The sequence below is a fragment of the Juglans regia genome, chromosome 4, assembly GCF_001411555.2.
Source record: "Juglans regia cultivar Chandler chromosome 4, Walnut 2.0, whole genome shotgun sequence".
Classification (NCBI taxonomy): Eukaryota; Viridiplantae; Streptophyta; class Magnoliopsida; order Fagales; family Juglandaceae; genus Juglans; species Juglans regia.
Genome location: NC_049904.1, coordinates 28,429,982 through 28,443,723, shown reverse-complemented (window position 1 = coordinate 28,443,723; position 13,742 = coordinate 28,429,982). Strand labels below are relative to the sequence as shown.

Sequence of the window (13,742 nt, the reverse complement as noted above, 5' to 3'; positions counted from 1 at the left end):
ATAAAAATAATGTTATAAATTGACGTGATTTGATGTGATTCGTCAGATTAAAAAATTACTTTTATTATAAAGTAGATCTAACGGATTAGATAAAGTCACATCATTTTATAAAATTATTTTTATGTAATTTCTTTATAGATTTAGCAGTTCTCATTTGTTGAATGTCTTGCATCTGGCTCATTCTCTGCATAAATGTTGGTAGTTATCCAAATCCAACTAAAAACAAAGATCCCCTTAATGCCATGAAAGACAAAGATGATCAGTGTTTCATGGCAATCATAGAGTCATATCCTCATGTCTCTGTCTTCTTCACCATACTACTTATAATTATCTCCATTAATTTCAAGAAGTTCCAACCACACTACCAACCATACTCACCCTGCCCAGAAAAGAGAGATAAATAGCATCACCAACTATACTAACCATGTTTGCCATTTTATTGCTCTTACTTATAGGATTAGGATGGGTGTCGGTTGCTTTTATAAGAGATTGGAACACATCACAATCCACCCACCCACCCCAATCTTCAAATTATTAATCATTCCCTAAAAGCGACCGCACGTTTGTAATCCCCCACTGTTTTAACTATGGAAAATGCTAGATGCCTAGGGCTCCCGCTGGGCTCTAATATTTTTTAATGTATTTTTTTAAATTTTTTTTATATAGATATTTTTAATAATTTTAAATATTTTAAAAAAATAAAATAAAAATTATAATATTATTAAAAAATATTTTTTTAATCATGAAGTAGAATAAAAAATAATATTTATTTTACTTTGTGATTAAGAAAGTATTTTTTAATAATTTTTTTACTTTCTGATTAAAGAAGTGTTTTTAATGATATTTTTAATTTATTTTATTTTTTAAAAATATTTAAAAGTGTAAAAAAAAGTCTATATAAAAAATAAATTAAAAAAATATACATAGAAAAGTACATGCTAAGCCCAACGGGAGCCCCCAATTGGGACTGTAGCATGATCATTTTAAATATTTAAAAAATATATATAATATTATTAAAAAATACTTTCTTAATCACGAAGTAAAATAAAAAAATTATAAAAAATATTATTTTTTAATATATTGTTTTTACTTTCTGATTAAGAAAATATTTTCTTGATAATGTTTTAAATTTATTTTATTTTTTTAAAATATTAAAAGATTTATTTAAAAAATTATTTAAATTTAAAAAATTATTTAAATAAAATACATATAAAATAATACTACACTCTAGCGGGAGCCCCCAGTGGGGATGTAACATCACCCTTTAATTATATATATATATATTTTATATCATTGTAAAAAAAATTATTTGTGATGATAATATATTTATTTTAATAATAAATAATTATTTTAATAAAAAGTAACTAACAATAAAAAAAACAACTTTATTATAGTATGTAAGTATTATATTAATACAAGAGTAAAGGATGTCAGAATTGGGTGCTAGTCTCAAAAAACACCACCAGATTTTAGTTAAGAATACTGCTAGCTTCACAGATAACTTTCACCGAAGGTGGCCACCGAAAAGGGTAATTTTTTTTTTATACATTTTTTGTATATCTTTAAATATATATATTTTTGAAAAAATTTATAATATCATTTAAAAATACTTCTTTAATCATTAACTGTAAAAAATATATACATATATATATATATATATATCAGTTGAGGGTTTCAGTAAAACATTTCGGTCGGCATAGCATTTTCCTATAGTTATTACAGTGTATGGTAAAACAAGACCAAAAAATGTAATTTGGGTTCTATCTTGGTCTAATCAAAGGGAGAGTCACCTTGGATGACAGTTTTGTCTAATATGACTACAAGTTATTACCTTATAGGCCAGTGGTAAATCATGCATACATTTTTTAGAACTATAAATAACAATATTCCCGTCATGCAAATAGTAAATGCATAATATTATGTACCAAAAATCTTGCAACTCTATCGTGATTCGTGATCACTTGGAGGCTTAAAAACAACCCAATAGGAGGAAGTGTTGGGATTAACTGGCTATTAGCAACTAATTTGAAGTATAAAAGCTGAAGCAAAATAAAAGAAAATAACAACAATTAATACACACAGAACACTAATATTTAAGTAGTTCAACTTAGAGTAAGCCTATATTTACTGGCAGGGTCGGTCTCAATGAATTCACTATTAACAAAAGTAGAATACAAGAGATTAATCACAAAATCCTCAATCTCATAATTACAATACATCTAATAAACTCTCAGGAATCTCACAAAATAACTTTTCTCTTTCTTTATGTATTATGGCTGCTCAAAAGTTAAATACAATGTAATTAAGCATGTATTTATACTGAAACGGTACGGAAACCCTAATTATGAACATTCGCTCGAACGAAAATGTCAACGAGGCTCAAGTGAATATTAGGGCTGAAACTCACTTAAGAGAACTCTCTGTCTAGATCTCACTAGAGCCAACTATTGAGTGAGAGTCGAGAAAACTCTCTGTAAGGGTCCCGCTCGAACTAAATGTCGAGTAACTGTCGATCCAACAATCTGTTTGAAGCTTCGCTCGAGCATCGAATGCTTGGCTCAAGCAAACAATCTGCAATGATTCTTTTTCAACAGCAATCAAGCCACACTCAACGTGAAGCATACTACTGGTAAGAATGTTCTGAATTCAAAACTCTAGCTGCATTCACAATCTTGGAGCTAGCTATTAAACCTAGAAATTAGATATGTATTTTGTTCCCTTACTTGCCATGCATGTTCAGTATTGTAGCAATTCATGTTTTCACTTGCCAGAGGACAAGCTACGTACAACATATATACACGGACAAGGGAGTTCAATGTTTAGCTTCGAAAGGTGAATCCAATTACACTGTGCCAGCTGTGGCGTAAACATAAAATTAAAGAAATAAAGAACAAATTTTTCTTTCTATCCCATTAATTAACATGAGATTTATCAGTTAATTGGATAAACATAAAAGAAATAAAAGTAGGAAATTTGGATCTTTAGGGAATATTTCTCAGATGTTCATGAGTTCCAATAGAATATTGTACACACTACACATGATTAACAAATATATTCTTTAATTTCATTGCGTGCAAGTTTCAACGAAAGACTAATGAAGTAAGCGATTAATTAACTTACAAATGGAAATGGTCGCAATCTAGCTGCTAATGCCATCGTGGTCTTGTTGGAGAAAAAATCAGAGAGAGAAAATGTAGCATGCAGCAGCTTGTTCACTTCACACGGCTGAGAAAAACCTAAGACACAGTATATACCTTTGTTTTCCTAACAGTTACATGATATCGGAGGCCGAGGTGGGTAATCATTATTTCTCTCATTTTTCTTCATTGAACAGACAAAAATCCCATCATGTGCATAGTTTTTTGTTTTGGCATGTGCATAGGTAATCTAAAATCCAAGCTTTTTCTGGCTGAGTACAGTAAAATATTATTCTAAATAATGTTACGTATAGTCGTAAAATATATAGATATAATATAATTATTTAAAAAAAATGTCTATTATTAAAAAATTTATTTATTTATTTTTAAAAATATTACGTAACTTGCACACTTTACAATTATAAATATTATTTTTATATTATTTTAGTTCAATGCATGCAAAATAGAGTTGCTTAACTTTAGTCCTACTATCCGAATTGAGGTAATTCTGCATGCATTTGGATGATACACATTTTATGTAATCAAAATTAATTACGATGTATTCTCCAAACACGTGAGAGACACAATTTCTTTAGGAGTCTTGTTATACACGAGTCGGTGTGTTAACATACTATTTATAGTGACACTCATTATAACTGAACAAAAAATAAAAAATAAAAAAATCAATAATTTGTTAGCATAGCCGACGCGAAAATTTTTCACATCAAAGGTGTGTTGGAAGTGTAAAAAATAAGTCTTATAAAAAATAAGTTTTACCGGTGCTAAATTAATAGAGAATGATTTTTAGATGTTAAAAATTGTCTTCCATATGTTATGTTCAAATGATAATTTAATAACTTAACCAACTGTTTGAAATAAAAGAGGGACGCTATTCATCATCTTATACTACGTACATACTTTACATATTTTAATTTTGTTTATTTATTATTTAATTTAATTTTTATTTAACTAATTAAATTATTCTAATTATTATCTATACACCACATATTTGTTATGAAAAAAATTAAAGTGGTGTGTGGTATGTGTGAAGCTGGAGACGTTTAGATTCACAAGTCATCTCAGCTAATCTCAGTTCATCTCAACTCATCTCACTACTATTCATTACTATTCAGCAACTTTAACTCACAAATCTCATTACTATTCATAATTCATCTCATTATTATTCATAATTCATCTCAACTTATCTCAACTCATCTCAAATCATCTTCGAATCCAAACGTCTCCTTAAGTAGAATCATTATTAAAATAATTTAAAATAAAACTTTGCCAAATATAATTTAGGTGCAGTTTGAATAGTGAAATGAGATGAGATAATTTTAAATAAAAATTAAAAGTTGAATAAAGTATTCTTAGAATATTATTTATTATTATTATTATTATTATTATTATTAATACAACATGTCCTTGCAAGTCAATGAAATGCTCGTTTATTTAAGTTATCATGATACTTTATTGAAAAATATGACATTTTCAAGATTCCAGGATAGAAAAGTTGGTTCCAACTCCCAAGTCACATCTTACTAATATATTCTTTCAAATTTAGTTTTTATTTTTTATTTTTAAATAAAACTTTCAAGTTTAGTTCTTGAATTCATGCGTTAGAGAACTTCTATCCAAGGTTTAAGATCTAAAGTCAACAAGAGATGGTTATATAAAGTAAGTCTATAATATTTATAAATGATTTTTTTAAAAGAAAAATTAATTTACTCTTGCTTTTACAATATTTCTCTGGCTCTAAAACTTATAAAACTGTAAAAATATCTAAATTCTAATTTCTTTGGTATGGCAGATTACCCAGAAATCTTAGATAAAAATGAGATAAATGATAAATGTATAGATTTTCTTTATATTAAAAATGATAAATGCATGCAAAAGTTTTATAAAATTAAATTTATAAAGTGAAGACTATTCTAAAAGATAAATAAAGAAAAATCCAATCAAAAAAGGTTGGGGCCTTCCAAATTCAACTCTTCAGGGTCATATTATCTAGAATAAATCTTCACAAATTTCTAACACTTCACAGTTTACATTATTTTTAATTATTATTATTTTTTTATTTTATCAAATATTTATTATATAAATAATAAATAAATAATTTGAAATAATTTAAAAATAATAAACTTAAAAAAAAATTTAAAATTTAAAAAATTTAAAATATAAAATATGGTGGAGATTGTATAGCAAAATTCTATTATCTAAAGGGTAGCCGACAAAAAAAAACATATTATCTAAAGGGTAAAACTTGAAATTTGCTTATTTTTTGTCCTATATTCTCATTTTCCTAAGGCCAGAGAGGTATTAATTTTTTGTCCCACACCGGCATACACTTTACATCATTTTTTTTTTTTATACTCAATAAATTGAGTGTGTGTCAGTGTGGGGCAGATACATATATTTTTCCTTTTTTTAATTGATATTAATTTAGTTGGAATCTGGAAAATTGTTTAAACCCAACTGTATGCAATGGAACTCAAGAGAATAGAAGAATGCCAGCAAAGCAGAGATAGAGGTTGATGTTCCTTACGCCTAAATAAACAACGATGGTAAAGGATTACTCTCTCTCCACATCCCTGTTATAGTGAGGAGAACAAAGGGAGCAGTTGTCTGATTAGGGTTTTTATTTACAAATACCCTCCCTCACTTACGGACAGTCTTTCAGAACACCCCACCCAAAAGACAATTTTATCTGATTCCCCTTCCACATTGCGTGAAAACCGCCTTGGTATGGAAGCTTCACTTCTTGGCTTTCTATTGACTACCCCTGTCTGTCTATTTGTTCCTCTTGTATATACATTATCATTTTCTTGTGATTTTTTTTTGTTGGTAAATTGTGGTTCAATTTGATTATGTGAAAGATCCAAAATAATTTAAATTTTTTGTTTTATGTCGTTTTTTTTTTTCCCTTAAATCTCTGTTAGTCCGTTTTGTGCTTTTTTGGGAATATATAGGCTTGAAGACGGAATTTTGAATTGATCCCTCGATGGGTTTGTTTTCTCAGATGTTGATTTTGTACCAGGAGCTTAAAGATCACTGTTTTGATATGAACCTTCTTTTATGCTTTTAGGAGTTGATGCAACAATTTTATTGTTTTGGATGAACTCCATGGTGGATTTTCCTGGTATTCTGATCCAGAAATGAGGGCTGAAAGATCACTTTTTGATATGGATTTTTTTGTCACTTTGTGATGTATAGTCGCTGAAACACAGGGTTTGAGATCGATTCTCTTGTGGGTCATGCGTAGATTTTGATATAAATTACATATCGGAGTATTTGACTTGCAGAGCTGTTGTGGGGTACTCGAGAAAGTGGTATTGGAAATGGAGCATCGGACAGTTCTTGGAGATGGATCTTCTGCGAATTTAGTCAGGGAAGAAGATGAGGAAGATTTCAGGAGTTGTTGCGAGGATGAGGAAGTCTGGAAGGAGACTGAAGAATTTGCGAAGGAAGAGTCAAAAGACGATCTTGATGAATTTTCAGTGAACATGTTCTTCAAGGGTATTTCAATAGCTGATGCTGGGGACTCTGGTTCTGGGCTTTCTGGAATTGGGGTGGTTATGGAAAGATCAACCAATAATCCTCTCATTCAGGTGCAGAAAAAACTCGACTTTCATGTTGAAGCATCTGTCGCTGATTACTTAGCTTTGATGGATGGTCTGGTGGAGGCTACACAAAATAGCATCCGTCGGGTATATGCTTTCACCGATTCTGAGCTGTTGTATGACCAGGTAAGTCGTCCATTCTAAAGCATTGATAATTCTTCATCTAATAATCTCGTGATATATATAAGCCTTGCTTAAGGTTTTACATGTAATTTCCTTCCCACAAAATGAATAAACTCCACGATGGTAATTTGCCGTGTCATAGAAATTGTCATTTTTTAATTGAATAAGCTGCATTCTTTTCATCTTTTATATGGTATGTCAGTTTTGAAGATTTTCCAGATGCAAAACACAAGATTTTCCTATCTTCTTTTTCCTGTTCAGTGGCTTTCCTAATTTATATTTATGCATAAAAAAGTCATCAGGGATATTTCGCTGAGGTTAAGGGTAAGGTCACCCCCCCCAAAAAGAGGGGTCTTTAAGAGGTGTGATAAATAGGAATTAGTTTCTTTTTTTCCTTTTGTGGAATCAACTGACAGTAATGCTGTAATTGCATTTGGTAATTAACAAGGAACAGTTAAACGGAGATTCATAACAATAAAGATAGAACCCATGCGTGAGCATCAAGGGATGCTGCCCCTTAACTTAAAGCGTTCTATCTCCTTTTCAAAATTGCAGGAAGCACAGACTCCTCCCCCCCTCCAATCGATTACTTGTAAAAGAAACGTTTAGTATTCATGGATTTTCGTTATGACAAGGCTAAATGGATCTTTAAAATTCATATTTTGGTTATGTAATGATTGGGATCAATTCTCAACTCTAGCATGCCATTGGGCTTTTCAGCAAGTAATCCTCTGGTCTAAGCTTTCGAGTATTTTTAAAAGGAAGGCCAAGTATGAAGATTTATACCAAGATAAAGTACAAAGAGAAGAAGACAACACAAAAGAATCAAAGCTTTTCTTTATCTATTCACTATGAAAAAGGGTTCTTTCTCATCTCTTTCGTTCTTAAAGGTTGAGTTTTGTTCTTTTACTTGTAAAAAAAAATGGGTTTAGTTTGCTGGAGAGATGGCAGTGTTGTCAAACGCTCTGTTATTTCATAGCTTCTGTGCTTGATGCAGCAGAGAGCACAAATAGTATGGTCAACTTGATTCCCATTGAAGCTCAGCATTAGCTTGTAGAAGGGCTTGGAATTTGGTGACTAGGATTTTCATAAAAAGTATTCAAATATCCTTGTGGCTTAAAGAATTGAATCAATTATTAAAGTTGAGCTGGAAAAATCATTTTTCGTAGAGAAGGCAAATTTGAACCTGTAGAACCATGACAGTTGATAATCAAAAGTGATTTCTCTCTGGACTGACTTGAATACATGAATCAGGAATCTGTCATTAATTTTGGTGTTAAACCAGTGTTTCCTTAATTTGCTCTGGATATGAAGTTGGTGGGTATGTGTTAATCAAGAAAAAGAAAACAGAATGAATTGTATCAATACATAGTTGAAGACGGTGCACCAACTTTTTTTATGGTGCTTTTAGTTTCAGAAAATGGGAGTATATTTTTATGCAATGATAATTGTACTAATGTACCTATCAAAAGATAAGTGTATTAATGTATTAGGTTCACACTTTGATGTAAGTAGGTAAAGCATTAAAAAACTCCTCAGCATTTAAAAAACTGCATAGTTATGGGGAGTAATACAATATGACTATAATGGATTTAATATTTGTAGCATGATTTTTATTGTTTTTCATGTGTCTGTTCTTCTGGCAGAAGAAATAATGGATGTTTTTGTTGTTTTGAGTTCAAGTGTGTTTTAGTGATGTGATGTGAATTGTCACAGATAACCCATGATGCAAAGCTTGAAGTCCCACTTCTGATAGCACTTAGGGAAAGGATTCTAGAATATGCCAGTAATCTTGAAGCTTTTGTTTTGAAGCTTATCCCCAGTGCTGATCTGGAACGGCCTTTGCAATTAGCCCAAGTGGCAATCGGGGTTGTCTCTTTTCTTTCTCAGGATGATAGATCACTTGAAAACTGTTCCATCTGTTGCGAGGATAAGTTATCACTGATGATGGTTACTATGAAATGTTCTCACAAGTTTTGCTCGAATTGTATGAGAATCTATGTTGATGGAAAAGTGCAGTCCTCTCAAGTTCCAATAAGATGCCCTCAGTTGAGATGCAAATATTTCATCTCCACCGCTGAGTGCAAATCTTTTCTTCCACTTACTTCCTATGAATCTTTAGAGAGAGCACTTGAAGAGGCAAATGTCCTCCACTCCGATGGAATCTACTGCCCATTCCCAAATTGTTCTGTCCTGTTTGATCCCCATGAATGTTTGTCAACTGGAGCAAGCTCATCAAGTCAATCAGATAATAGCTGCGTTGAGTGCCCAGTCTGCCAGAGGTTTATCTGTGTGGAATGTGGCGTTCCTTGGCATTCTTCAATTAGTTGTGAAGAGTACCAGAACCTCCCTTTGGAGGAGAGGGATGCGGCAGACATTACCTTACATCGCTTGGCACAAAATAAAAGGTGGAGGCGTTGTCAGCAGTGCCGTAGAATGATTGAGCTTACTCAAGGTTGCTATCACATGACCTGCTGGTAAGAGACCTTTTTTGTACATATTGCTTTTCTCTTTTAGCATGGCTCATTTATTGAATGACATAAAGTGAGCATGTTATGATATATGAAGTGATTTCGAATATTGTATTGGTGCATCCTTCTTTAGAAATTATTCTTATGATTTTTTTTTTTTTTGATAACCAAACTTTCATTGAAGAGAAACATCACAAAGCAGCTTGATCAAACCAAAGAGCTTGATCAGCACACGCAGGTACATAATCCCACCACATTTGGAATGTCTACTACATTCCAAGCATACCTAGCTAAACTATGAGCCACCCCATTTCCATCTCGAGCTACATGTTGAATTTTGACCTCTGAAAACCTTTGCATCAATTCTTTTGCATCTTTAATCAAGTTGCCATTCCATGAAGATGACTCCTGTGTAGCTTGCAGATCCTGTACTAGCAATAAGCAATCTGACTCTATGATCAATTCTTGGTATCCCAAGAGGAATGCAAAGCTGTAAAACTCTTAAAACAGCCAATAACTCAATAGTTGCAGCCCCATCCACTTCCTCTTCTATTTTACTAGCAGCCATAACAACCTTGCCGGTATAATCTCTTAAAACCAATCCAACCCCTGCTGTTATCCACAAAAAATGACCCATCACATTGAGTTTTAGAAAAACCCGGTGGTAAGTGCCATACACCTATGTTCCTTCTGTCAGTAGCATGTGAAAACCTTAAATCATTGAACACCTTATAGATAGACAATGCATGATTCACGGCCTGTAATGGTTCCACCAAGAGTTTCTCCATTTGCATCGTGTTTCGCCTAAACCCTAAGCTCCAGCCTATCACAAACAACAAAGTAAAATCTGTTTCATTTGCTTGAATCAAAACAAATTTTACAATGTCCATAAAGTTCATGTCAGAATGGACCTGCTGCAAAACAGGTAAAAACTTCTTCCATTTACTACTCACATGAGAACAAAAGAATAAAGCACGAGCCATATCCTCCTCAGCATCTTTACAAAACCAGCTAGCATTTTCAACTTTCATATGTTTCTTTCTCAAGTTATTTAAAGTAGGCAAAATATCTTTACATGCTTTCCAAGCAAAGATCTTAATCTTTCTTCGAACCTTCATCTTTCTCCCTCACAACTAACAATTGAGTTTTGGATCATACGATGGGCACTCTTAACACTGAAAGTTCCATTAGACTCACCTGTCCAAATCCATTTATCCATATAAACAGTACTGGATGACCAATCAGATGATTCAGTGCCCATGCCCAACACTAATGGAAGATAATGTGAGTACATGTAATCATAATGTTTTTGCTATAGCACTATCTATACATTATGTTGGATTTTCTATATGCCTAACTACTTAACTGTTGGTGGAGACTTTTTCTTCAGAATGGTTGCATTCTATGAGAAGTATAAAATTAAATTAGTCATCCACAAATGCACTAATTAAATTTGGATTCTAAATGAAATTGTGTTTATGTGCATCTGATATTTTTCCACGAAAAAATCACATAACATTTCTTAATTTCTACGTACACAATCAAGATCAATTGTTTTTTGGAGTTGGGGGTGAGGATTTTTGAAAGATTGATTAATCTAATTGTGTATGAAAAGGATAAGTGAATGAGGATTATTAGAGTCTCTTACTTATGATATATTTTATGGGTAAGCAGAGCAGTTGAAATTGTGGTGTACATATTTTGAATTTCCTTCATCTTTAGACTCTTGCTCTTGGAGAATAGAATCAAATTTTCTGTGCATTCAGCGTCTGCATTAGATAATTTGATTAATATGAGAGTGAGCTTTTGATAATACTTTTAGATGTACCTATCAAAAAATATTATTTTTAGATGCAAGATAAAGTTCAGACTTACTTTAATTTATGATGAGATAAAAGAGTAAAAGCAAATTATTTTTTTATTCTTGAGTCACTTGCTGTAGGACAGACTTGCCATTGCTATTTCACTTTGTTCCTGGTATTGTTGTATTATGCTCTTCTAACGTGTACCAGATTTCAATGCTCTATATGCAGAGTTCAATGGTTTATATTCGGCTTTGGCCGTTGATTTTAAGTTCCTTGTGACAATTTTTGGCTTACATGACTCATTTTCAGGTGTGGGCATGAGTTCTGTTATTCTTGTGGAGCAGAATATAGGGATGGCCAACAGACCTGTCAGTGTGCCTTTTGGGATGAGGACAACTCTGAAGATTTTACCCACTCCATGCAAGAGTCGGAACAATGGGCATGGGAGACTTTCAATTCACTCCCTATGATTATGGATGCGTACTCAGACCAAGAAAGATCACAGCTGGCTTTGATCCAAAGGTTCCTTGCTGGAGGATTCAGTCTGAGTGACCATCCCCCTTACCAATCCCCACCTCGCTGTACAGACTCCTATGTAGACGCAATGAAGGATCTGCATCAGCTTCCTTGGCTTGAAAGGTTTGTTTCTGTGATAAGCGACAATTATTATGAAGACTATATCCAATGAAAGCAAATACAGGATTCCACAGCAAATAAAGTTGCTTTCTCCCCAAAAGTGCTTCAAGGGAGGGAAAGAGTCTCTCACTCTATTCACTCGCATTTTCATTTACAGCAAAACATTCAGAAATTGGCTTCTTTTCTTCCATGTAATTCTACTATAGCTTTGACACTCTGGGAAATTGTGATCCCGATGGTCGTTGCATTAGATTGAGGGGAAGAATTCATACTTGATCAGTTAGTTTCTTTCTTCTCTATAGAAAAGGAAAGAGAATGGAGAGAGATTCTTATATCAGTATATTCAAAGAACATTTTACCATGTCACTTAAAGCTAAGCCAATGAAATATATCTTCTTCCCATTGTAAATGGCACGACCAATGTTTAAATATATGATATTCTGCTTCTTCTTGCCAATGTTCAGACCAAATGGCATCCTACTCCCCAATACTCAAGATGTCAAGGGTGGGGTTCTGATTTCAATCTCGTGTGGGGGATAATTCTCTCTTGCCGTCCATCTGTTCAACCATGGTACTTCGCTTATTTACAGATGATTAGCATTCTGCTAATCTTTTGTTTGGCTAGAAAACAGATACAGAAATTAGCAATATATTGATGATTACGAAGAAGATGATGCTGATGGTACTGGTACTGGTACTGGTGGTGTAAGACTGTAAGTCTGCTTTGGTAAATTTGGGGATGATACAATCATGGTTACAAAGGGGATAGGACCATGCATGCTTGAAAATCCTAGCACAGTTTTCATCTGCCACAAGTGAAGTGATGGCCTTTATAATAAAAGAATGGGGTACCCTTCCTCTCTGTTACACGACGTGGTAGGTGACCACCATTTGGAAGGGGAGAGAAGGGTAACGGCGTGAAGGTGTTCGGTTGAAAGGATGTGAAGTGCAGAAGGGAATTGGGGAAGAAATGTGTTCTAGGGAACCCTAGGTGACTAGGTACTGGTTTGGACCCTCATGGGCCTTTCGTATGGAAGAAAGCAACGGGCTTCGGCTAAGCAAGGAACGTGGGCGTGGACTTCAAACAAGCTAGGCTCATTTGTGTCTTCATTTACCTGATGTAATAGTTTAGAAGCCCATAGACTTTTAAAAGGGCAATTTAGTCTTTTACTTTTAGTAGTATTCTGAAAATTTTCCAGAATATTCTTGTGCTTTCTGAATTTGGAGGTGCCTCCCTAGAAGCAGGCCTCAATTTATCACCATCAATATATAGGTCTATACAATTTATGTATCATTTATCAATCATCTTCTTCATTACATTCATCAACCCTAATCTAGTTGTTACAATGTGGTATCTAGAGTCCACGATCCTCTCCTTAAAATGGCAGAAGGCACACGGTTCACACAGTTCCAGGAAAGATTTCACTCATTCATGAAATTGACTGAGAATCACATGAAGCAAACTGAATCCCAGTTTACTATTATTGGAGTGGAAATGCAAGCTGTAAGGCGCCAAATGGACGCCATGATGAACCAGTTTGCTGCTATGGCCTTAGATCTGCAAAACATGAATACCCAGAAATCAACAGGCGCAATGCATAGTGGAAATTCTAGTAACAATGTGCAGGTGGTGTAACACACGGGGGAAGTGCACCCGAGAGCTATAAGGCTGGATTTCCCCACATTCATGGGAGAAGACCCACATGGATAACTATACAAGGTGAGCCATTTTTTCTCATTTCATAACACATTACCTCAGCATCGTTGAGACTTACCTCATTCCATATGGAGGGCAAGGCTCTCGTATGGTTCCTAGACCTTGATAAGTCTGGTGTGTTAACATCTTGGGATGAATTTGTCAAATTTTTGTTCCTTCGATTTGGCCAAGTAACTACGATGACCTCATGGAACAACTCACTAGACTCAGGCAAGTAGGATCTGTCGAGGAAT

General features: G+C 33.5%; 1 protein-coding gene across 4 annotated transcripts; it reads left to right on the top strand.

Annotated features, from left to right (window-relative positions):
• The first annotated feature begins 5,609 nt into the window (after window positions 1-5,609).
• LOC109006443 (E3 ubiquitin-protein ligase arih1-like) lies at window positions 5,610-12,201 on the top strand. Of its 4 annotated transcripts, none has more exons than XM_018985721.2 (4): window positions 5,610-5,880; window positions 6,440-6,883; window positions 8,597-9,357; window positions 11,466-12,201. In XM_018985721.2, exons 2-4 carry the CDS (start codon window positions 6,476-6,478, stop codon window positions 11,842-11,844), a joined length of 1,548 nt encoding a protein of 515 aa, XP_018841266.1. In that variant the 5' UTR covers window positions 5,610-5,880; window positions 6,440-6,475; the 3' UTR covers window positions 11,845-12,201. The 4 variants fall into 4 exon arrangements, with proteins under 4 accessions (XP_018841266.1, XP_018841264.1, XP_018841265.1 ...); XM_018985719.2 differs by having other exon boundaries at window positions 6,223-6,883; XM_018985720.2 differs by having other exon boundaries at window positions 6,157-6,883.
• Window positions 12,202-13,742: the final 1,541 nt, after the last annotated feature.

What these genes read in the sequence shown, in the direction of transcription:
- LOC109006443 (XM_018985718.2), top strand. An exon ending in CTGAGCTGTTGTATGACCAG is followed by an intron (nt 6,884 to 8,596) that starts GTAAGTCGTCCA and finishes GAATTGTCACAG; the next exon opens with ATAACCCATGATGCAAAGCT. An exon ending in TGCTATCACATGACCTGCTG is followed by an intron (nt 9,358 to 11,465) that starts GTAAGAGACCTT and finishes ACTCATTTTCAG; the next exon opens with GTGTGGGCATGAGTTCTGTT.